Genomic DNA, 26,278 nt, shown 5'->3' on the forward strand with positions numbered 1-26,278 from the left:
AGACAGATTGCAACAAGGAGCGTACGACGATGCAGAAATTCTTTTAGGTTGATTATTTTAAAAATTTGTCTGCATTGTTATGCGTTTTGGAGTTTATATTTTACACAGTTGGGTTCACTGGACAATCCTGGATATAAGGAGTCCATATTCGCTGTTGGGACGTTAAGGGGTTAAAGCTCTTAACCTATTCTATTCAATCAATTATTTTCACAAACTCGCAGTCAATGCAGGCAGTAGCAACAATTTATTTTGATACTATCAATGTCAACATATGTGCTACATATGTAAATGTACTGCAGGCTGGATAAGACAACTTTAGGAGTGGGAGGTTTATAGCACATCACTGGTCGATTTTATTCCAGTTTTTGGCACCCTCGACGATACATGTTCCACGGTCGGCGTAATAGTAGCTTTTACCTGTCGGAAGTGCTTTTGAAGAATTGAGATCACTCGAGGAGCAGGTCGGAAAAAGTGTGTTCTCTCAGACTGTGGGTAGAGCTTTATTGCACTTTTGGTATTGATGCTGTGATGTGGGGGCGCGTCAAGCTCCTCAGCAATAAAGATTCTCATTCATCTTCTACTTCAAAACATACTTTGGGAAATACTTTGCTGGAAGAGAATTATCACAGTCATATCGATGCTTTTATATGATTCTGCCCACAGGAATGATTAGAGCAGTTTTCCCCAACCTATATCAAGCTACCGTTAAAGGGTATATATAAATAGTACATATTATGGATTATTGTCATATAATCTTATTTCAGTAACAGTAAAGATAGTAGTCATCATGTTTGTTGTAATCTTTATATTTTTTAAATGCCACCTTTTTTTCATACCAAGTATATTATTATGGTAATTCTATACACTGGAGATCATATTTAAAAAACAATTTATGCAAAATTGAATAATTTTGAAATAATACCATCTTCACTGTTCTAAGGTTAAATAATATTTTATTGTGTCTATATTATGGTACTACAGCACTTTTTTACAAAATGACGAAAGGCATTTTACCCAAAAAACATTTTTCAGAAGGGGGACTGGTCGAAATAAGAGAATAAAATTATCAAAATTAGAGAACAACAATGGCTGGAATGGAAAAAAAATCTGAAGGTCACAACAGTCAGCAATTAGTAAGAAGTGTACAGGCCTCTGCTGTGAATAACTTCAGCACATCTCTGATAGGTTGGTCGTTTTGGTTGTAACAATTCTCAGAATTCACTGTGTGAATATAACTTGTTTTTATATTCCTAAATATAAAAACAATCTTTCACACACATGAAGTAACGTTTCAATAATCAGTCTAATTGCATCTCTTGTACGTTTATCAGTCTTGTACTCTTTTATTTTGAAGTCGCATTTTCGGTGTATTTTTCTGTTTCCTGTGTGAATGAAGTTAACTACACACACGGGAGGGGCCAGTGCTGCCGAGGTCGTGGCCCAGATGGGCCACCGGACAGTGCTCTTCCGCTTGGGAAATTTATTTACCTTAATGCTTGTTTTTATTTGAGTAATTCTGCCAACATAGAGTTTATATAAGTTTTAACTTTAACAATCTCTCACACTGCTCTGGTGTCATTTTGGTCCATTTTTCTTCCAGCCTCCTCCACAGTTTGGTGTTTGTAGTGGGTTTCTTGGCCATCATTTTGTCACTAAGGATTTCCCAGAGCTTCTCTATTGGGTTCTGATCAGTACTCTGGGCTGGCCATGCCATTAATTATTTGTTTAATGGACATTCTTTACCTGTCTTGCTGTGTAACATGGAGCATTGTCCTGCATGAAGGCTGCAGGCTGATAGGCCAATGAGCACAAGAAAAGAATGTGCTGTAGAAGAGGGGTCTGCTAAACATTTGCATTAACTCAGCCATAGAGGCACAACTCCTACTGCAAAAACATACCCCAAACCATGACACTTTCCCCTCCACATTTCGTTAACTTTTTAACACACTTTGGGTATATTTTTCTACACTGTGTCACTGAACACAGTGCTTCCTATCTGACCCAAATAGATTTGCTTTCATCACTGAAGTGAACTCTGGGCCACTTCTCCTCTGTCCGCACAACGTGCCCTTCTGTAAAGCTCAGTCTAAATATTTGATTTTTGTTTCTTTTGCTCTGGAGAGGTTATGTTACTGATGTGTGGGCCTTCAATCCAAATGAGGAGAGACACTGTATGGTGTGACAGATCCTTAACATGTTCAGCACTGAACTGGCAAGCAATTTAAGCTGCAATGTGGAAAATATTACCCATTGACATCCTCCGTAGTGAGCTGTCCTCTTTTGTCTTTATCTTCCGTGGATTACCAGCCTTCTTGGGTGAATTGAATATATTGAATCTTGACAAAACTACAGATTTGGAATGATCAACCTGTCTTGCTATGGCTGATAGGTTAATTCCTTTCGTTTTCATCTGGATAACCTGCGGCCCTCGGCTTTAAGTCGGCCCACCGTCTTGCAAAGTCAGTGAACCTGGCAGTTAGAATGCCAGTCAAATAGGGGTTGACAGATAACAAAGGACATTATTACCATGAGGTAGATTAACACCATTAAGTGGGAAAGTTTTCTCTCATTTTGATCATTGCATTTTTGGCAAAATACATTTGTTTGTTAAAATGCCTTAATCACTTCGTGAAAAAGTTTTGTACTAGCAAGGTATAGACACAACAAAATGTTCTTCACTGAAGAGCAGTGAAGACGACATTTTTTCAGATGTATTCAATTGTTTGTAAATTGTTCTCTAGTTTTGATATCCAGTACATGTCTCATGTCAATTACAATAAAGAGATAAAAATTGAATTATCTTTAAACTCTGCATATACAGTAGAAGTGCCTTAATCAGTGTTTCTCAACCTTTTTTTGAGCCAAGGCAAACCTTTTTTTCATGAAAACATTTTGAGGCATACTGTCAGTTGAAAAAAAACCTTTAAAAATCAATCACTGCACCTCTTTCATATTTTCTTTATTTTTTAAAAGCTTAAATTATAATTTCTGTATAAACAATTGACATGTGTAGGCCGCGCAACCTTTCAATACGATATTGGCCAAACCAATCCAATTTGAAAAACTAAATATTGTTGCCGGAAGTCAGGCAGAATGTAACTTGATTGTTTGTCAGGTTTTGGACATGTTTGCTAATGATTTAGTTGCAACACTTGGGATTGATGTTGCTCACTGTTGTTCCAAGCATTACTCACAGACTGTGTGTGATTGTGTAGACCCATGAAAGCTTACAGAGAACATATCACCATGGTCAGTTTAAAATGTCTATAGTTTAATTTGTATTCTATATTTGATTTTCAGATGCACTTTTCTTTTTGCTTTATTATTGTATTGTTTCTCAGCACAGGGATGCTGCTGGAATTTCCCTGCGGGGATGAATAAAGTATCTATCTATCTATCTTTAAAGCTATTCTAGCTTTATAAGTTGATTGATATGTCTTGCTTTTGTATTCTTTATAAGGCTAATGAGTTTTCTTCAGAATTTATTGACAAATTATACTATTTTTAGTCGCACGAGGGCGCCCTGAAGGTTTTCTTCTTCCTAGGGGAGACATGACATAACATAATTGAGAACCACTGCATAACAGCAATGTTTTCACCCTTTTTCTGGGGCAAACTTGCAGATCTTAGGTCAGCCCTTAATTGGCTATTGTTGTGATTCACATTGCACTCAGCAAGTCTGTGGCTCAGGAGAACTGACTGTTACCAATTAAAATACAAGAACTTGTGTGACATTGTGGCATTTTAAAACTTGTTAGTTATAATCGCCATTTAGTGTGGAAAAAAAAGAATTCCCAAATCCCACAGCACAAAATGACTCACAGTTATAATCAATGTTCCCTCTAAGCTGCGAGTGTGCGCATTTGCGCACTGCCCAGGTGCTCTGACATCCTGTGAAAATCAGGACTCTAAATTGTTCAATTAATTTAGTAGTAAACTTGGCCAGAATTAAAGTACATGTAGGCAAAAACAATGTTGTTTCCAACTGCAGTATTTTAAGCGCGGTCTTTTGAAGTCAATATCAGCCCGAGATTGAGTATATGGAAGCAAACTTGCATGTGAGCTTGAAGTATTGCAAGGCAGAGAGGCGGCTAGGGTGGGTGAAGCTAGGGTGAGTGTGCGCTGGGGGTTTACAGGAGTTTTTTTTTAAAAATCAAAATATTACTGGGGCAACACGGCGGAGCAGTGGTTAGTGCATGTGCTGCACAGTTATAAGGTCATGAGATTGAACCTCCTGTGTGGAGTTTGGATGTTCTCCCCGTGCTTGCGTGGGTTTCCTCCGGGCACTCTGGTTTCCACCCACATTCCAAAAAACATGCATGTTAGGTTAATTGGCCGGTCCAAATTGTCCCAATTGTCTGTCCCTGTGTGCCCTGCGATGGCTGGCAACCAGTCCAGGGTGTCCCCTGCCCACTGCCCGAGAATGGCTGGGATGGCCTCCAACACCCCCGCGACCCTACTGAGGATAAGCGGTGCAGGTGATGGATGGATGGAGAATATTACTGTATTTTTTATCACTAAGACATTAAAACAGAGAGACAAGTGTAGTTTACCTTAATTAGCACTTGCACGCTTTGACAACGTAGCTACCTGACTGTCGTGATTTCCCAATTGCCCTCAACTGTGCTCACTCTTTCAGCCCCAGGTGCTACTCGTTCCCTAATTAGTCATCCTCCTATTTAAGCACGTCATTTTCGTTCACTCCTTGTCAGTCCGTCAGCGAACCTCCGCACATGCTCTAATGGCTCCTCTAAAAGGCTCTAATGACTGTGATAATGTCTTCTTGCAAAATTCTCCATTTCTTGTAAATGTAATCAAAACTCTGTAGGAGTACTCAAATATTTTCTTCTTGCATTGCCTTTTCCTTTTCTGTTTGAATACAAGTTCGCTAGCTTCCTCTCAGTGCCTGCTATTCAGGTTGTTCAAATCCATCATGAACTTGCCCTACCTGATGTGTAGATTCTGCCATAACTGAGTTCTTAAGTCTTAGTAAAATGTAAATTGTAAATTTAAATATTAAATCTGATATAAGTCTGCAGTAACTGTTACTCTAAAACCTGTTTCAATGTGTAAATAAAGGTTGCAGTAATTGTTAACACTTACTCAAATATGTCCCATATAAATTATGTTGCAATTAAATATTGTAGCCTGAAATACCTTAATAAACAAAAATACTATTCGCTGTACTTATGACTCTAATGTGCTAAAATACCTTGAATGCACATATTAACTCTAGATTTAGCTCAACCTTAAATTGGCCAATAACATTCATAGTATATTACCAAAAGACACCTTAAATTACCTGTGTCAAACTCCCGGCCCGCGGGCCACGTCCGGCCCCGCAAGACCTTTTTACATTATTGTTATTAATGGCCCGTCAATATGAACAACGCGGTCTTATCACTGAACATCATATTCTGACGTTTTAGTTACTGTACCTATTCCTACATATATGACGTATACTATACTATATACCTTGGGTCGGGAACCTATGGCTCGCGAGCCATATATGACTCTTTCTATGAGTACCTATGGCTCAGAGACAAATTTAATTGCATGCAAATTTTCTCCATCTCGTTCAAAACTTGAGCCAATAATCCTGTTCAGGTACACGCGAAGCCAAACCAAAGCTGGAGTTATTGCAGTACTTTTCAGAATATATAGGGCACGTTTTCACTATGATTTACAGTCAAGGTGTCACACAATAAAAACTCGTTTTGGCTGTACAACGCTAAAGAATCCTTTATATTAAAGCTCACTATATAATCTGTGTTCAGTGTTCAGATACTTTTTGATGAATCCACGGAACAAATTGTAAATACGCCAAAATACCGGAAGAGAATTTAAAGTTATTTGATTGGGTGAGTGGGAGGGATGGGTGCAGCTATGCAAAAAGTGCAAGCTCTCCTTCTCATCTCTCGCTCTACTCCGTCTGCAACAAAGGTAAGCACATCAGGCTCCCTGTTCTCAGAATGTTGTGAAGTTTTTACAAAATAATTAGTGTAGCATTTTCATATTTCTACTTTTGACAGGAAATATATTAAGGAGAGCAAAATCATTTGGGATATTTAAGTTTTTTTAATATATACATTGACAAAGGAGCAAAGGAATTTGAATGTTATTTTAATGTTAAGTTCTTTAAGTTAAGTTCTAAGTTGTATAATTAAACAAGATATTTTTATTTAGAGGAAAATAATAAATACTGTATAAGTGATTTAAGGTTTAAATTTAATATTCTTGTCTGTTTTTATTCATATTTATGTTCCAAAAACATTCACTTTAAGTGTGTTCAATAAATGTTTATCCTGGTTGGGCTGAGACCTTCAGTGTGTTTTGAATTTTGGCCCCTTGTGCAATTGAGTTTGACATCCCTGCCTTCAATCAACACATAAGAGGTTGACTATGAAATACTTTTACTCTTAGCTTTAAGGTATTCAACTTAATGTTTTTAACCGTTAGCTTCAATAAAGTTGGATGTCTAACACTGGTGCATATATTAACTCAGAAAATGAGCTGCATCACCACACCACACAGAATGAAATAAGCTTTGATTAAATATTTGCTTAAATCCTTAAAGTATATTGGCAAAGTCCCTGCCTTTTCCACTCTCCTTAGTGTCCAATCTCTTAATGTATTTGACTTTAAACAATGTTGTTCAAGCTCATATGTTGTTTACAAACGCTTGCTCAACTGGTCATGGGATAAACGTGTGTAGTCTGCTCATCTGCATATGCCCGCCACTAATGCTGCGAAGCACCTTGGTCATGACGAGGCTGCTTGGGGATGCTGCACCTCCGACAACGACAATCAATCCCGAGTTTTAACTGTAACTCCCTCCCAACGCACGAAAACGCAAGTGGTTTTCTTTAATGGGTTTAATCTTTGGCAAAACTGTCTTCAAACCGTAAGAACTAAAAATATAGACAGCATACGCAGTTTTAAAATATTGTCAGTCAGAAAACGAACTTGTAACTGAAATACCGAACAAAATGAATAAACAAATGCTTCACCTCGTTGGCTGTGTGCACAGTGAGAAAGTTAAGTTTAATATCTTCAGTCTTTGCTCTTCTCAGCATTAAACATCCTTGCTCTAAACTTGAGACAATCTTTTCCATGGCTGAAACCTCGCCAGGCTAAAATCCATCTAATGTGCAGCTTACCGGCGCCGGTTACCTGCGTCACATGCACACTGAGGTCGCACATTTCCAAATAAAAGGTCCCATTTAGGCACCCGTATAAGAATACAAAATATCCAAATAAATCAATATTAATGTTCCTCAATAACACATTCACACAAAACATGAGTGTAAACGCTTGCAACTGTTACAATGTGCCTCTTCTGAAAGTATGGGATGAAATGCATGAGAACCAGGTGCACCGCAGGCAGCTCGAGCATATTTTTACGTGGTCAGTAGCAGTAATGGAAGGACAGCCGACCCTGAGCCACCCTGCGACCACAAATGAGACCCCTGCCTAAGAGGCAGGTTTCCGTGGCGACCAGGGGTGATTCCCAGCAAAACGCCACCTGTGAAAAAGGCCCAGTCCCTCCAAGGGGCCAGGGCCTGAAGACCACGACGAGACACAATGATCCTCCGCCGACGGTGCCGCCTGTCATCCAAGCTGAACCCTATCAGCCACCTCTGCAGGGGGCGCAGGTGGCGGAGAACATCAGCAGCCCTGTACTCAGATGGCAGGGCCAAATCCACCTCAAGAAACTTGGTCCTCTTAGAGTAGACGAGATAGAACTGGGGCAGATTGAAAGGATGCCCAAAGCGGTCCACGTGGGAAAGGAGACACGTGCGTTCCCAGCTGGACCACATGAGCCCGCGATGAGACAGTCCTCAATGTACCGCAGGACCTTAATGCTCACCGACTGCAGAGGTGCGAGGGCAGCCGGCATTGGAATTGAAGGCTGTACCCGTGGGTCAACATGGAGACCACACACACGCACACACATGTCCAGAGCACCAGCAACCAGTGACCAAGCTGCCGCCGGGAAAACCACCCCAAACACTCCATCCCAGGACCTGTGGGCTCCGCTGGCCCAAAGTGATGGGAAGAAGGGATTGGAAGGCTTGCCCACTCATGTGAGGAGCGGGCAGGCTCTCAAAAGTGCGCTGGCTGCAACTGCCGTGGCCGCTGGGCCTCACTGCTTGAAGCACCGCCCCTGGCTGGTAGGGACGAAATAGAACAAAAGAAGAAAAGAGGCAATAAACAAAAATTAATAGATTCGGGGGGAAAAAAGAAAAAAAGAAAGAAATGTAAAAAAATTAAAAAGTAGGAAAAAGGACTCACTTTTTGGTCTTTTTAATTACTCTTGTGTTACATTCAAATAATTTGTAAATTTTTTAAATGTAACAGACAATCTCTTTGCCAAACATTTACGAAAACGTGTGATTAAATGTATTTCTATTGTGTGCAACCAACTACATAAATCCACAAAATGTTAGTATTATGTAATAAAATATTCTCTTTTAAAAGCGTAAATCCCACGTAATCCTTGTTGTTAAACAACTGACGTGTGTGGGACAGTGACACTGTTCCAATATTACATTAGCTAGTTCATTAAAATTTGAAAAACAAAAGTCGTGTCGGCAGAGAGCCAGCAAAATGTAACTTGATTTGATCATAGGTTTGGACATGTTTAATGATGATTTGAATGCCACACACAGAATTGATCTTACTCGCCATTATTCCAAGCGGCGCTCACAGACTTGTGTGATTGCTCAGACATGTAAAAGCTTACAGAGAACCATGGGTTATGAAGATCTTTTACATCAGAGATTAGTTATATATGTGTAGCACAGCTCATTGTCTTAAAAGTGTGTTTTCTTTTGGGAGCTACAGTTGTGTTGCTTTTTCCCGTAACATTTGATTGGCTACACCTGCGAGTCATCCAATCAGTGGCAGGTCTCTCAGCTGTGTTCTGTAATTACTGGTGAATGGATACAGCTGCGTCCCAGTTCCTTCATAATTGCACTGGCTAAAAATGACGTTAACTTTTTTTGTTAATTACTCGTCATCAAGTTGTTAAGGCAATTAAATAGGTTTTATATATATATATATATATATATATATATATATATATAATGTTTGCTATCATTACTGTTTGCTATCATTACTTTTGTTAATATTAAAATACTTTTTTTATAATGACGTTCTCTAAAAGAGACATGATTTAGAGGTGGGTTGCTTAGTTTGAGGTGTCCTTAAAAAGTTTAAATTTCAATATTTTCCCTATTATATGTCAACAATGTCTGACTGAGTTAAAAGTGCCTTTATATTTTCTTTCACTGCGTCAATCTGGTTTTATTTTACTTTTATCATCAATGTTCAGGCCACGAAGCGCGTTACGCTGAAGGGAAGTAACAATCATTGATTGTGCAGAAAGTTCAATTCAGAGGGCAAGAAACTTTTACTCCAGAAGTGACACTTTCAGACACTACAAAAGCACTAACAGTGTGAAATATCTTGTTGCTGTTGCTCCTAATGGTGTCATCATGTTTATATCCGACACATATGCTGGCAGCGGGTTTCTGGACTACCTATAGGCTGGTGATGAGGTAATGGCCGACTGGGGATTCACCATTAGAAAGCTGCTTGATGACAGAGGTCTGCTTAAACATCCCTGCATTCACCTAAGGACGTGGTCAGTTGACCAATGAGGAGGTTACACACGCTATGCCGGTAGCCAATGCCCGCATCTTTGTGGAGAGGGTCATTAGAAGGTTGAAAGTATTCACCATGAATGAATATTATATTTGATGATTTGGACTATTTTGTAAAATTTACTAATTTGTATTTTATCTCCTAACACCTGTTCTATAAGGAGTTGGTCCTCAGTGACTACACCATTTGTTTGTTTGAAATCAATTTCCTTGAATATTTAATACAAATGGTTATTGTTTATTTTAATTGTAAGTTACAGCTTTCTATGAATTAAAAAACCAATAGAACATGAATGGAAATAGTTGTGGTCTATTTAATGCAAAAATTAATGGCATTCAACTTCAAAAGAACAAAGGTACAAAGACAAATTGCACAGTATAAAACATTGCAGTTTCAAACAATTGCCATATTTCACAGTATCAAGGTATGAAGCTTAACTCTCTGAATAAGAGTTGAAATGTAATATATATATATATATATATATATATATATATATATATATATACAGTGGCTTGCGAAACCTTTTGGCCCCCTTGAACTTTGTGACCTTTGGCACATTTCAGACTTCAAACATCAAGATATTTAAAAAAAAATTGTGAAGCATCAACCATAAGAGGAACACAATCAAGAAGTGGATAATTTAAACTTTTTTAACAATTAAAAAACGAAAAAGTGGGTGTGCAAAATCATTCAGCCCCATTGAGTTGATACTCTGTAGCGCCACCTTTTGCTGTAATTACAGCTGCAAGTCACTTGGGGTATCTCTCTATCAGTTTTGCAAAACGAGAAACTGATATTTTTGCCCGTTCCTCCTTGCAAAACAGCTCGAGCTCAGTGAGGTTGAAAGGAAAGCATTTGTGAACTGCAGTTTTCACTTCTTTCCACAGATTCTCAATTGGATTGAGGTCTGGACTTTGACTTGGCCATTCTAACACCTTGATGTCTTTTTTGGTGACCCATTCCATTGTAGCTTTTGCTTTATGTCTTGGATCATTGTCTTGTTGGAAGACAAATCTCTGTCCCTGTCTCAGGTTTCTTGCGGACTCCATCAGGTTTTCTTCCAGAATGCTCCTGAATTTGGCTCCATCCACCTTCCCATCAATTTCAACCATCTTCCCTGTCCATGCTAAAGAAAAGCATACCCAAACCATGATGCTGCCACCACCATGTTTAACTGTGGGGATGGTGTGTTGAGGGTGATGAGCTGTGCTTCTTTTACGCCAAACACAACGTCTTGCATTGTTGCCAAAAAGTTCGATTTTGGTCTCATCTGACCAGAGCACATTCTTCCACATGTTTGGTGTGTCTCCCAGGTGGCTTGTGGTAAACTTTAAATGACACTTTTTGTGGATATCTTTAAGAAATGGCTTCCGTCTTGCCACTCTTCCATAAAGGCCAGATTTGTTCAGTATACGACTGATTGTTGTCTTATGGACAGATTCTCCCACCTCAGCTGTAGACCTCTGCAGTTCATCCAGAGTGATCATGGGCCTCTTGGTTGCATCTCTGATCAGTTTTCTCCTTGTATGAGCTGAAAGTTTAGGGGGATGGCCCCATCTTGGTAGATTTGCAGTGGTCTGATACTCCTTCCATTTCAATATTATTGCTTGCATAGTGCTCCTTGGGATTTTTAAAGCATGGGAAATCTTTTTGTATCCAAATCCAGCTTTAAACTTCTCCACAACAGCATCTCAGACCTGCCTGGTGTGTTCCTTGTTCTTCATGATGCTCTCTGTGCTTTAAACAGACCTCTGAGACTATCACAGTGCAGGTGCATTTATACAGAGACTTGTTTACACACAGGTGAATTCAATTTAGCATCGTTAGTCATTTAGATCAACATTGAATCATTCAAATATCCTCACTGAACTTCTGGACAGAGTTTGCTGCACTGAAAGTAAAGGCTAAATAATTTTGCACACCCACTTTTTCGTTTTTTTATTTCTTATATCCAATAGAGTGTGTTCCACTTCATGATTGTGTCCCACTTATTGTTGATGCTTCAAAAGAAATTACAGTTTTATATCTTCATAAAATCTTATATATATATATATATATATATATATATATGTATATATATATATATATATATATATATATATATATATATATATATGGCTCAGCAGGTCACATCACAAGTCCTTTAGTTGTGACGGCATGACCTTGTGTCTTCAAAAACTGCCCCGCCTCATCCTCACCCACTTATCTATGACGTGCTGCAGCATTGCCCAGGGAGGTTGGGTACAGATGCTTGGATAGGAACTTGTCAGGTGCGGTGGTTGAGCAAAATGCCACCTTTCCCACTGCGCTTGCTGTAATGCGCACTCTACACATATGCCAGTTCTATAAGGGATCAAATAAAGAATCAGTCAAAAAGATGTACATTCTCACTTGTTTGTTTATACACATATACATTTATATAAATATAATTTACATTATATTATATATATATATATATATATATATATATATATATATATATATACTGTATATATATATATATATATATATATATATATATATATATATATATATGCAAACCTGTAGAAAAGTTTTCTTGCTGTGTAAGTGCTTTGTGAAATTGTGAAATATTTGTGTGAGAACAAAACCATTGTATGTTATTGATTCAACAAACCTTTACTTTGCCTTGTGCCTTTGAGAGCTTCTCAATCTTCTCCAGCTGGGTTGTGGACATTTTTATGTAGTCGACATGGAATGTTCGGCATTTTGCATACGAAAGTGGTGTGGGGTGGTCATCATGGAACAGTTGATGGAGGGGGGAAAATGGTGGTGTCATGGTGGAGGAAGAAGCATCAGCATTAAGGCTGAGCTGCAGGAGGCTTGTACCCGAGCATGTGAAAGTCCTGCCATTGGTGAAACTAGTAAATGCTTCTTCCACTCTTCATGAGTCCCAACGAGTCTGGGTTCCCGTCTTGAATGTGGAGTGGCAGAGGATGCTGGGGATGACGATTACATTTTTGGCTGGTAGATTTTCTTTCTGTAGAGCCTCTGAATCGGACACTTATTATTCCAATTATTCTATCTGTCTGTGCAAGCAAGTCCTGTTTATCCCTGCCCAGCACAGCATTTTCCACCTATACAAATTATAAAAAACACACGCCACACATAAAATCAGTTTACAGATTCTCATAATTGAGTAACCCTGCATCACAAACAGCCTCTTCACTTAAAGCTCACTAGATTACAAAAACGCAATTTGGAATTACAATCAATTTGTATTATCTGCACTCAAGACATATTACAGTTTATTATTTTATGCTATTTCAAGCCAGATATCTCAAACTGACAGTTATTTGGAATCAAGGCTCAAAAGACTATTGTTTACTACAGCATATTCCTAGCCTGAACACCTACCTCCCGTTTTTGTACTACTATTAAACTTTTACACGCAATGTTAAACGTGTGCTTACCTTCCACATAATCGCAGAGGCATAACTGCATGATCGTCCTGGTTCAGCAACACACGTACAAGCAGCGGTCTGCACATCTCCACCTTTGTTGAGCAAAACCCAGGAGCTATGCGGAGAATTGTTCAAACACTGGCTGGGCCCTCCGTTAGCTTTCACATAAACAAAGCCAAGATGTTTTGTGCACTAACACACCTCTGACTTTGCCGCTCTGGAGATACTGGTACGCTTCGGAAGCTTTAGGTTTTCCAAAGCTTTTACTTCGATTGCCATGGACTCCACAAAGTAAGCGCAAATCTTACTGTACGTTACACTCGGCCAGATCAACATACTGTGTGATGTGGAGGCTGCAGCGCTTCCGACTGGGGTAGTGTGAGGGGGGTGACGAGGACAGCAGAGAAAATCATCGGGACTGCTCTCCCCTCCATTCAGGACATTGGCCAGAAGCGCTGCCTATCCCAAGCTAAGAACATTATCAGGGACCCCTCTCACCCCCATCATGGACTGTTCACTCTGCTAGCCTCTGGGAAGAGGTACTGCAGTGTGCGGTGCAGGACCACCAGGTTCCACAATAGTCTTGTCCCCCTGGCCATTAGACTGTTAAATGGTCAATCAAACACATAGTAAATCTAAACTGCTGCTAATCTGTACATCTGTTGGTTTTGTTTGACTTTTTTGCACTACTGGCAGTTCTTTATAGCTAGCCACTCCTTGCACATCTGTTTCTCTGCACTATTATACTTACAGTGTTATTGTTACAGTGTTATTGTTACTGTTTACCTGACTGCCCATTTTGCACATCTGGTTAGCTGCTCCTCTTGCACTATTTTCACTACTGTAAAATACTATACATAGCCATAATTATTTAGTATATTATTAGTACTCAATACTCCAACTCAATACAACATTTTATTTATATCTGTACATTCAAGGAAACTGTGCGGGTCAGATGTATCGACATTTCGTTCTGTATACACGTGTACTAGAATGACAATAAAGTAGATCTGAATCTGAATCTGAATATTGTCCTCCCATGCACGCAGCATATCGGGGTGTGAGATTGTCACTCCACCTCCAGTCAAAGTAGCACAACTGTGTTCTAATTTTACGCGCATGGACATGACAACGTGTTATCCAAATAATCCGCTTTCTTGACGAGAAATTTGAGGTGAAGAACATCACTTCCGGTGGTGCTGTGTACAATGGAGCCGCCCCAAAAGTTTGGCGCACAAAATCGTCTATACCAGATAAAAATGGTGAAAGTGAGAGATGGACTGTTTCAAAAACAGTCCAAATGTCAACCCAAACCCCCAAAAGATTAAAAAGGAAGATTTTATTCAAGCTTCTCAGAGTTTCACATTAATCACGATATACACAGAATTTTACAATTCCTTAGAACTTTTTATTTTCCCATCCTTCTACTCCTTTACTCTCTAAAAAGATTTAATGGGTAAAGCCGTAGACAAATGGGCATTATTTCATGAAAAAAATTGAAATGGGATTGGTGTACCAAGAGTGAGTTACAAATGCCTGACGAAACCCACTTCAATTGCTTTTTTGCAGCTCAGATGAAGTCAGTTTGATTAAGGCATTCGAGAGTGTGATTGTCTGTTCAGTGGGGCTGTTGGTCAAGATGGCAAAAAGATAGATCGAGATAGATGAGATAGATGAGGAGAGAGAGGAGTTCTGGAATGATTTGTCCAAATGTGTGGCAAGTGCGAAAGAGATAGATGATGGAATGGTTGAAATGTGGTTGGTAGATGTGGTGTACCAAGAATAAATAAGAGTGGGATTGAGATAGGTTTGATTTTGGCACCTCCGTGTTATATGTCGAAGTGTCCTTGGGCAAGACACTGATTCCCTAATCCCTAATGGGAGTGTGTGTCATGATTACTAACTCAGATCATCTGGAGCAATCATGTGGCGCCTGGGTGGGCGCCTTCTGATTGGCTGGCACTTCTCTCTTAAGCGCGCTGCATCCAGAGAGCAGTGTCAGAGTGTACATTTTGTAACTCTGTGTGTTTCTCCTGATATCCCGTTCATTTAAGAACTCTGCTTACCCGTTTCTGCCTGCCTCCGATCCGACCTGTTTCCGTCCCACGCTTTGATCTCCTCTACAGCCCCGGTAAACACGGCCTGCCTGACTTCCGCACTACGATTCCGGACTCGTTCCGAAGTTATCTGCAGTTATTGCAACTGTTGCAATGTGCCTCTTTTTTGCCCGCTTCAATTTCACCCTGTCCTACTGATAGTGTCTGTGTGTAGAGGGTAAGTGTAAAGCCCTTTAGGAGGTCTTCATTGACTTGAAATGCGCTGTATAAATGCAGACCATTTACATTATGCCAGTGTAGTGTTGGTCATAAGGTATTTGGATTTCACCGTGTTCAGTGTTTTTCCAGAACACCAACAAGACACGGTGAAGCCCTGTGCAGTGAATGCCAAGTTGCACCTGCATGTAGTAGCCTTTCGGTCCATTGGAGGCAAGAAGAAAATGTCTGTTTGCTAGGGGTGTTACTTCACCAGTCTTTGCAGCCAGTCCCTTTCTGAGTGACTTCTTCCCAAACACAGGTGACTTGATCTCCAGCAGCATCTCTTCGTTAATAACGCCGTCTGGACTTGCTGCGAGCCATGGCTCAGCCGGTCACATCACAAGGCCTTTAGTTGTGATGGCATGACCTCGTGTCCTCCAAAATTGCCTCGCCTCGTCCTCAACCACTTCTCTGTGACGTTTTGCAGCAGTTGTGTGTGTGAGTTTGTGATTGCAAATAAATAGTCTAAAAAGAGGGACGTGAATAAGTATACTTTTGTCAGAGTGGCTGGTGGTGAGATGGTGGACAGAGCACTGATGGATTGTGTAGTGGTTAAGAAAAGGGATGTTAAGTAGATTGTTGGATGTGCATGTCTACAGAGGTGAAATGAGTTGTACGTCTGATCATTTTTATGTGGAAGGAAAACTGACAATAGATGGATCGTAGAGGTCTGGTTATAGGAAGAGTGTGAGGAAAGAAAATGTCAGAGTTGAATAACACAGAAAAGGAGAGAGAGTTTAAAGCGAGGATAGGGGAAGAGTATGAACGGATTAGTAGAAATGAAGTGGAGAGTGTGGAAAAGGAATGAAGTTGTTTAAGAAGGCAGTGTTGAGGAGTGCGAAAGATTGCGTGTGGAGTGAGAAAAGTTGGTTGAGGTATGAGGAAAGGAAGTGAATGGTGTAATGATGAGGGTTAGGGTTAGTGAACTTTGAAGAAAGGAGAAAAATGTTTTGGAAAGAAGTGAAAATAGAAAGAAAGAGCGAGTCTGGAAAGGAAGAGAAAGTGAAAGATAGGCACGGTAGATAGCTTATTAGTGGTAGTGCAGTCAGGACGAGATAGGCAGAGTATTTTGAAGAGTTGCTGAATGTGGTGGATGGGAGAGAAGTGAAAGACAAGGCGATCGGTGGTATGGGGAGAAGGCCCGTGTTGGGGGATTTAAATGTGAAGCCTGTGGAAACATGGGAGGTGCAAGAGGCAGTGAAAGAAATGAAAGGGGGAAGGCGCCTGAGTCGGATGTTTGTACTACTGAATGCTTGAAGAAAGGCTGTATGGCTATGATTGACTGGTTAGTATCCCTCTTTAATGTGTGATTTTTAAGTGCTGTGGTTCATGTTGATTGGTGTAGTGCATTTGTGGTGCCTTTGGATAAGGTTAAAGGTGATACGTATGAATGTAGCAGATCGAGAGGTATCAGTTTTTTTTTCTGTGTAGGCTGTATGGAAGAGTCTTGACTAAGAGAGTGAAAGAAAGAACAGATGAGATGGTGATGGAGGAGCAGAGTGGTTTCAGGATAGGAAGAGGATGTATGGATCAGGTGTTTGCAGTAAGACGGGTGTGTGAGAAATATTTTGCAAAAGGTAAAGATGTTTGTTTGGCTTTCATGGACTTGGAAAAGGCGTATGACAGAGTCGATACAGAGGCGTTGTTGCAGGTGATGGTAATGTAGGGAGTGGGTGGAAAGTTGTTTGAAGCGTTGAAGAGTTTTTATGTGAACAGCAGAGCATGTGTAAGAGTAGGGAGTGAGACAAGTGAGTGGTTCCCTGTGTTGACTGTTGTGAGACAGGGGTCTGTGATGTAGCCATGGCAGTTTAATGTGCACATGGATGGTGTCGTGAGAGAGGTAAGAGTGTTCGGCTGAGGTGTCGAGATGGTGGATAAGGGAAGAGTAAGGTGATGAAGTGTTCACGTGATGGAGTGGGCATGACGTTGGAAATAAGGTTGAATGGACAGGTGCTGAAAGAAGTTGAAAGCTTTAGGTGCTTGGGTTGTGATGTGGCTGCAGTTGGTGGAATGGAATGTGAGGTATTGCACTGAGTGAATCAAGGAAGCAAGGTTTTGGGCGCTCTGAGGAGAGTGATGAGTAACAAAAGTATGAGTATGGATGTTAAGAGAGGACTGTATGAAAGTGTAATTGTGCCGACTGTGTTGTATGGTGCAGAGACATGGAGTCTGAATGCAGATTTGAGAAGGAAATTAAATGTTTTTGAGATGAAGTGTTTGAGGAGTATGTTAGGAGTGACAAGATTGGATAGATTGAGAAAGGAAATTGTGAGAGACAGAACTAGTACTACCGGAACTGAGCAAGCGTGTGGATGAGAGAGTACTTGGTTGGTTTGGACACATGGAGAGGATGGATGAGGAGCGAATGTTGACGAGGATCTAGAGAGCAAAGGTAGATAGAAGGAGACCAAGAGGAAGGCCACGATTAATGTGGATGGATGGTGCTATGAGTGCACTGGAGGATACAGGTCTAAATGTAGTGGAAGCTAGAGCTCTTGTTGGTGCTAGGAAATAGTATAGAGGTGTTGTGAAAGGATAATGGGATGTTTGGACGTCTTCTTAGGGATGGGCAGGTCACCTATATGATACAGCGGGGGTAAACCAGTGAAGGCTGTTGGGCCCTGCTGTTGAACAGAAGAGTGTGTTGTGTCACCCTGACCCGAGTGACATGGCCGCTTTATTGTGTCCCGTTTCATCTGGAGGGACGAAAGCATGACCAACTTGGGTGTCGAGGTGTTTGGGCATTTGGGTTGGCCTTGGTCAAATTTGTGTTTTTTGCTCCTTTTTTCATTTTTTATTTTCTTTGTTTTTGCGTATGTGTTTGTCTTGCTGTCGGTCACCCCTCTCAAGGGATATGACCAGGGTAGATAGATGGATAGAGGAATATTCAAGGTGCTTTGGTTGTGATTTCCTCTGTTTCTCATGTTCCTCACTTGAGGGTCTCCCTGTCCATTGCCTGAAAATAGCTGGGATGGGTTCCAGTACCTTTCGTTACCCTAGTGAGGTTAAGCGGCACAGAAAATGGATAATGGATGGATATTATTAGAACAGCACTACATTGCAATGAAAGATGACATTAATACCTCCGCCTTCCTGAAACCACTCTGCTCCTCCATCAACAAGGTGTAAGTGGAAACAAAACTGACTGAAATTATGACATGGTGGAGTTGCAAATGAAACCCTCAACCGTGAAAACCTGGTTCAATAATACTGCTACAACGCAAAATGGAATTTTGGGGAATTGCTAAAAGAATGTCAATGGTAAGGTTAGAAAATGTGAACTATTTTTAATACCCACTGCTCTCAAAAGGTCCAAAACCTGCCATACATGCTCTAATTTCCAGAAAAACCACGTTTCCTAAAATGTCTTTAAATGTTAATTGCCCATGTGAGCCCGGTGCACAATGCATGGCTGGTGACTTGTGTGAATTTCCTCGAGGGATAGGACTATCACGTAAGTGGATATCATAAAGTCTGACATAGGTTTGATGGCTCCACCTGTCCGTTTCCAAGATTGCCCTGAAAAGATCCTGAGGCACAAGGGAACTCTGACGCACAAATAACACTTCAATTGCAGTATGTGCGAACAGGTGATTGATATTGCCTTCTTCTTTGGAGCTGTTGTTTACCGATAAGATCACACTTGAAGTTGTCAGTGTTTTCAAAGATCTATCGCCTCTATTTATGAGGCGTCCACCCGGACAGGTCAAAGCGTGGTGGGTTGAGAGGCTTTTCAGCTCCTTCTGTGCATGTAAATTTAATTGCTGCACAGATGAGACACTTAAATTGCTGACATTCACCTTTGAGGTCTGCCAGTGCTTAAATTGGTGCCAGGGGTGTAAATCAATCCATAAACTTTTTTTTCTGGTATGGTGACAGATCTATCTATCTATCTATCTATCTATCTATCTATCTGCAGTAACTTTTTAAATCAAGAAACTAGTAATTGCAACTCATTTCTGCTTTCCAACACTCCCATGAATATAAACATACCCTGCGACTGCTCCTTATTAGGGTTTTGAGTTTGACATGCAACTGTTGCTCAAAGGGGGTGGAACTGTTTTTTTTATCCACAGTCCATGATATATGGTGCAATTACATTTTTAAATTGTAGATTAGTATCTCAAATAATTAAGATCATTTTTATGTTCAATGACTGCTGACAGAAGCTAACCTTATTGGACTAGAATAGGGGTGGCTAACCTGGTCCTGGAGAGCCGCACATTCTGCATGTTTTGGAGGTTTCTCTGCTCCAACACCGGTGATGCCAATTTTCAGCTTGTTAGCAGGCTTTGTGAGAGCTTGATAACAATCCAGGTAATTGGAATCACCAAGTATTGGAACAGAGAAACCTCCAAAACATGCAGGACATACGGCTCTCCAGGACCGGGTTAGCCACCCCTGGACTAGAAGGTATAGGTTTTACAGGGTGTCGGGAACTTATGGCTCTTTTCGTGAGTTCGTATGGCTCAGAGAAAAAAAGGGATTTCATGAACATTTTACCTATGCTAAATCTGCATGAGCAACATTTATCATAGCAGTGATTTTCAACCACTGTGCTACGACACAATAGTTTGCCGCGAGAGATCGTCAGGTGTGCCGTGAGAAACGTATCCAATGTCACTTTTTAAAATATAAAATTTTATAAAACATTTATGAATCATTTTCTGCAAATATTATGTCATTGTCAAGTGTCTGTGCTGTAAAAACTGGGGGTATTATAAATTATATTGTGATTAAACATACTGTCCAGTGTCATTTTATAACATTTTTGGTAAGTGGTGTGACACAAAATTTTTCCAATGAAAAAAAAATAGCACTGGCTGAATAAAGGTTGAAAAATACTGTATTATAGTGCAGGTGAAGCTAAACCAACACTGGGAAACAATGGTACCATCCAGTATATACAGTATAAGGCACATTTTTACCTATAATTTACAGTCAAAGTGTTACACAAAAAAAACCTTGTTTTGGCTGTACGTACATTTTTGCATCCATTATATAGGAGCTCATTAAACAATCTTTGTTCATATCAAGACACTTTATGATGAAAAGCCACATAACTATTTTGGATACCCACAAACTCTAGCGAACTCTCTCCTGTCTCTCACACTGCGACATCTGGGCCGAAGGTAAATACGTCGGGATCCTTGTTGCAGAATTTAGTTACATTTTTACGAAAAAACCTTTGCTCACACCTTGAAACTATTATTTATGACAAAAATGGCGGTCAAAATGGGCCTTAACACTCCTAAGTAACTGCGGTAGGGCGACAAAGTTTAAGTGGTGTATGGATATGGGACATATTCTCTGGTATTTTTATTATTTCATAGATTTAATCAAATCATCAAATGTCACACAGAGAACTAAAATGTGCTGGGAAAAAAAAGCTTTTGTCTGGAGAGCAGCTTTAGCGGTTTTGTTGAAGTTTGTCTCAAAATATAAGGTGTTGCTCTCTTTAAAAAAAAAAAAATCAAAATACTTTGCTTTTATGGGTCTTTGAGTCAAAGGGGTTCCCGACCACTGGGTTATACTTAGACACAAATAGGGGTGGGTGATATTGCAAAAATACAGTGTCACGATTTTCTTATGGAAAAAAAGAGTTATTTGCAAATTCTTGCCCATTTTCCTTTCACTGTAAACAAAAGACAAAATGTATTACAAGATTATCAATATCATTCTACCTTGGGAGAGTGCAAGAAAAAAATCCAAGTTATTTTCAACAATGCTCATACATGAACAGAAGAAAAAACTAATTGCCACAGGTTCATTTTTCAATTGCTGCTACCATTCAGTACAGTTATAAAATATGGATATAGAAGACCAAAGACTAAATTTACCTGAAAATGGGCAACCAACTGGGCTTAAATTTTATAATAATCAATATTTTTAAACATTAATACAGTCATCAACAACTCTTGCTTATTACCGGTACTAATGTTTTTGTAATTATATTTTACTGACAGATCCCTTCCCTTTTCACTCTTCTTTATGTCATTTTTGTCCTCTCACTATTTCATTTTGTTTTGAGATGGTCAAATGTCATTGCACCTTGGTAGATCTGATGTGAAATATTACTATATGCACTTAATGTGAAATATATTCGCTCTCTTGGGGAGTATTTACCTAGTTTTCTTAATAGGACCTCATGGCTCTGGGAATATAGCTGACCTTTTCCAAAGTATTCCCAACAAATACTGTATGCATGTTTTGGCATTATCTGTTTCCTGATTAGCATAAGAAACAAAAGACAAGTATAATATCTCCTAGCGGTCTAAAAACCCTCATTCATTGGCTGCGGGGCACAACTCGTATTACGTATTATTACGTTTTTATCAGGAATGTGTTTCAAGATTAGCTTTCAAAGAAGGACTGTTTAGTTTATTCTTTGTAGTTTCTTTGCTGTTGCACTGAAAAGTAAATATGTTTAATAGATATTTTGTTGTCATGCAGTGATTTTAGTTTAAAATTGCTTGGTATAAAAAACTTTAAATGAGTTAAGAGTTTTCCTTCTTTTTTCTCTCCTTTTTTCCCTTTATGTTTAATTTTTTCTTCTTTTATTTCCTTTTTCCTATTTTTCTCTTTTTTCTTGCTTTATTATTCTTTATTTCTCTCCTATTACCTTTTATGTTTCATTTATTATTTTTTTTCCTCTAGTCTTCTTTTTTGCTTTTTTTTCCTTTTTCAATATTTTTCCTGCTTTTTCTTCTTCTTTTTCTCTTTTTTCTTTTTTTGTCTTGTTGCTTTTTTTCCAAGCTTTTAAACTTATTTTTCCTGTTTTATTTCCTTTTTCTTTCTTTTTATTTATTTATTATTTTTCTTGAGGCAGCACGGCAGCGCAGTGGTTAGTGCGTGTGCGGCACAGTTCTGAGGTCATGGGAACCTCCTGCGTGGGTTCAAATCCAGCTACCGGCCTTACTGTGCAGAGTTTGTATGTTCTCCCCGTGCTTGCGTGGGTTTCCTCCGGGTTCCTCCCACATTCCAAAAAACATGCATTTCAGGTGAATTGGCCGGTCCAAATTGTCCCTAGGTGTGACTGACCGAGTGAGTTGTCTGTCCCCGTGTGCCCTGCGATTGGCTGACAACCAGTTCAGGGTGTCCCCTGCCCACTGCCCGGAGATGACTGGGATGGGCTCCAGCCCCCCCGCGACCCTAATAAGGATAAGCTACAGCTAATGAGATGAGATTATTTTTCTTCTTTTATTTGTCTTTTTTTGTCTTTTTTTAAGACTGCTCTCACCACTAGATCCAGTTTTCTTAGGGTTGGCAGAACGTATCCATAAATTAAGTGACACCATGAATCAATGATCTAATTAGTTGCCAACACTTTTAATAATGGATTTCAATTGATTTTATTTTGTTGCAGCCATTGGTATAACTAAAAAAAACAGATACTCACTGATGGGTAGAACTAGGAAGAAAGGCAGCCAGCACAGCACAAAGCAGCCCACGACAATCCCCAACGTCTTGGCTGCTTTTTTCTCCCTGGAAAACTTCAGCAGTCGCAGAGCAAAATGGGTGCGACTTCGAATGGACTCGTCGTCACTCACGGTCTTGTTGCCTCGGTGGATCCTCAGTATAACAAACTCAGAATCCGACTTCTCGGTTTTGTGGCCCTCCTTCAAGCCCTGGCTTTCTCTGTGCGCTACGACATACACCCTGCAATACATGGCCAGGATGATGGCCAGTGGGAGGTAAAAGGAGCCAACGGCAGAGAAGATAGCATAGGCCGGCTCCTCTGTAATCTTGCAAATGGATTCGTCATCCGGTGCGGGCTCTTTCCAGCCAAACAGAGGCCCCACGGATATAATGAGTGACAGTACCCACAGCAGCATGACTGCCAGCAAGGCCCTGCGCTTGGTCATAATGGCCGGATGACGGAGCGGGTAACTGACCCCGATGTAGCGATCCACCGATATCACGCATAGGCTCATGATGGAGGCTGTGCAGCAGAGCACATCTAAAGCTGCCCAAACATTACAAAAATACCGTCCAAACACCCAGCGGTCCAAAATCTCAAATGTGGCAGAGAAGGGCAGCACAGTTGAGCTCAGCAGTAGGTCAGCTACGGCAAGATTGACAATGAAATAGTGAGTCACGGTGCGAAGGTGCCGGTGGCAAACCACCGATAGAATAACCAGGATGTTCCCCATGACGCCAAACACGATAAAGACCCCGAGCACCAAGCCAAGCGCCACAGCTTTCACAACGCTGAGTTCTGGAGCCCACGCCTGGCTGCAGTTGGAACAGTTTTGAATCATAAGGGTTGGTGTCATTTTGCACGGGCACGGCGGGAGGCGGGAGGCGGGAGGCGGGATTTTGGTCGACGTGCGGTTGTTTTAGCTTTCACAGCAGGTTTAGGCCAACATGGCAGGAATAGAAGTAGTCAGCCATGATAGAACACAGTTGGAGAGATGATCTCGCTGATGGAAGCATTCCGGTTGCGATAAAAACCTTCCATCTACACAGTTGCAATTAATTAAAGTTCTATGATGTGTCTTTAGAGGAATGGTTAGCGAGCGTAACTCCAGTGTCAACTTAATCCAGTCCAATCCGTTTCAAATCCATCTTGAGTGTATTCTGCTCCAATGATACGTATAAGTCAAGTATAACATTTGTAGGTGGGCACAGTAACATTGAAGATTCTCGTTCTTGATCACTGGAGTAATTGAATTTGGAATACAGCAGACAGCAGATCCTTTGAAAGAAAATAGGAAATCAAAGCATCACAAAATAAAAGCAACCATTCTTGTCTTTAATTAAACTGTTATTATATGTGGAAGAAACAATGTTTAACACTAGAAGTACCACAGCCAAGCGATTTGGTTTACTGCCTAGAAAGCTGCCCAAAGGACAGCCAACTGACTGGAATCAGTTTCACCATCGATCTGCAAATAAGGCAGACTCTGGTGTGAAGAACACAACTCAGTAATGTCCCTTCGCATGCTAATGTGAAGAAAAGAATGTAAAGTAGGGTTGTAATCTGCCCACATTTTTGTAGTATTACTCTAGTTGTATTTTTGTGGTATTTCGTAGTATTTCTGCAGTCAGATGTTTGTAGTGTTTTGTAGCATTTTGTAGTATTTCTACAGTGTTTTTGAAGTATTTCCTTATGATGTTTTATCTGAAGTATTTTTGTAATATTACTGCAGTAGTATATTTGTAGTATTTCTGTAAAAGTATTTTAAGGTATTTCCACACTAGCATATTTGTAGTCTTTCTTTAATATTTTTAACTATTATGATAGTTGAATATTCTTTCACCATTTCTGTGGTAATATCTCTTTAGTAGTATTTTTCCGTCATAGTATTATTGTAGTAGTATCTTTGTAGTATTCCTATAGTATTTGTTTCTTTTCAGAATGATGACAAAATAATATATTAGGTCCCTGTTTTGAAGCACTAAATTTGATATTTAGCTTTGTAGTAAATTTGTAGTATTATAGTATTTCTGTAGTATTTTTGCCAACTGACTCTTCATGCATCTAACACCACACACCCACCATATTCAATTTGAACACCCTCGCCTTGCCGCATTTACAGAACAATTGTGACAAGATAGGCCGTTGAGTTCCATCCATCCATCCATTATCTTCCGCTTATCCGGGGTCGGGTCGCAGGGGCAACAGCCTTAAAAGGGAAGCCCAGACGTCCCTATCCCCAGCCACCTCCTCCAGCTCATCCGACGGGATCCCGAGGCGTTCCCAAGCCAGCCGAGAGACATAGTCTCTCCAGCGTGTCCTGGGTCGCCGGGCCGTTGAGTTGTTAGTTTTCAATAACACCGCCTTTTGGCTGTTTGCTGGCAATTCTAGTTGGGTAAGAAAATTCCTGGGACTTCTGGTGTTAAGGCTGAACCCGGCAGATAGATTTGACTGCAACTTCATTACGCTTCTATCGACAAAACACAATTTGCTGTGTTTTACAGAAGTGTCGCAACTAATGATTGTTTTAATACTCTACTATGCTCTGGATAATTGACAAAATTGGGTGATTTATTAGATAATATTCTTTTGTTTTGTAAGGGCCTCCCTCCACCAGGAATTTTTGGAGTGGGGTAGAGGTTTGATCAATATCCAGACACCTGTCCCTAATTATTCTTATCCTTTTATAGGGACATTTTGACCAGCACAAGTCGTCGGGTCCTTTTCATTTCACCACAACACCAGGTTCGCTTGTTTCTGGTTTCTTTGTTATTTTGCTCCTTTCATGTTCAATTTCCAGTTTCGGTCTTTGTTTCTGACTTTGGTTTTGTTTGGACATTTCATTGTTTTGTGAACTCATATTTGTACTTTCTAACTTCTTTCGTTATTAAATGCAATCCCCTTTTTGAATATCGCTGCTTCAGTTTCCCCCACATACACTGAAGAAAATAAGTATTTCAACACCCTGCTATTTTGCCATTTCTCCCACTTAGAAATCATGGAGGGTCTGTCATTTTCATCATAGGTGCATGTCTCACTGTGAGAGGGATAAAATAAAAAGAATAATTAAGAAATTTAAATGCATGTCTTTTTAACAATTTATTTATATGATGCAGCTGCAAATAAGTATTTGTACACCAGTGTATCATTTAGAATTGTGGCCCTTTAAAAATCCATCTGCACTCCATGTATCATCCTGAATCAGATGCACTTTTTTGAGGTCATTAGCTCTATAAAGACACCTGTCGACCCCATACAATCAGTAAGACTTTCACTTGTAATATGGCGAAGACCAAAGAGCTATCCAAAGACACTAGAGACAGAATTGTACACCTCCACAAAGCTGGAAAGGGTTACGGAGCAATTGCCAAGCAGCTCGGTGAAAAAAGGTCGACTGTTGGAGCAATCATTAGATGATGGAGGAAGTTAAACATGATAGTTAATATTAATCA

The 26,278-nt window shown here is 40.1% G+C and overlaps 1 protein-coding gene across 1 annotated transcript in view; it reads right to left on the reverse strand.

Annotated features, from left to right (window-relative positions):
* adra1aa (adrenoceptor alpha 1Aa) overlaps positions 1–26,278 on the reverse strand; it is a 52,693-nt gene that overhangs the window by 15,865 nt on the left and 10,550 nt on the right. Inside the window, exon 2 of the mRNA XM_088335003.1 lies at positions 22,806–24,104. Coding sequence (XP_088191129.1) covers positions 22,806–23,682 — 877 coding nt within the window. The 5' untranslated portion in view covers positions 23,683–24,104. The remainder of the gene's footprint in view (positions 1–22,805; positions 24,105–26,278) is intronic.

This window comes from Urocampus carinirostris, chromosome 5, assembly GCF_059441175.1.
Source record: "Urocampus carinirostris isolate Australia breed hairy pipefish chromosome 5, RoL_Ucar_1.0, whole genome shotgun sequence".
In the NCBI taxonomy this organism is placed as follows: domain Eukaryota; kingdom Metazoa; phylum Chordata; class Actinopteri; order Syngnathiformes; family Syngnathidae; genus Urocampus; species Urocampus carinirostris.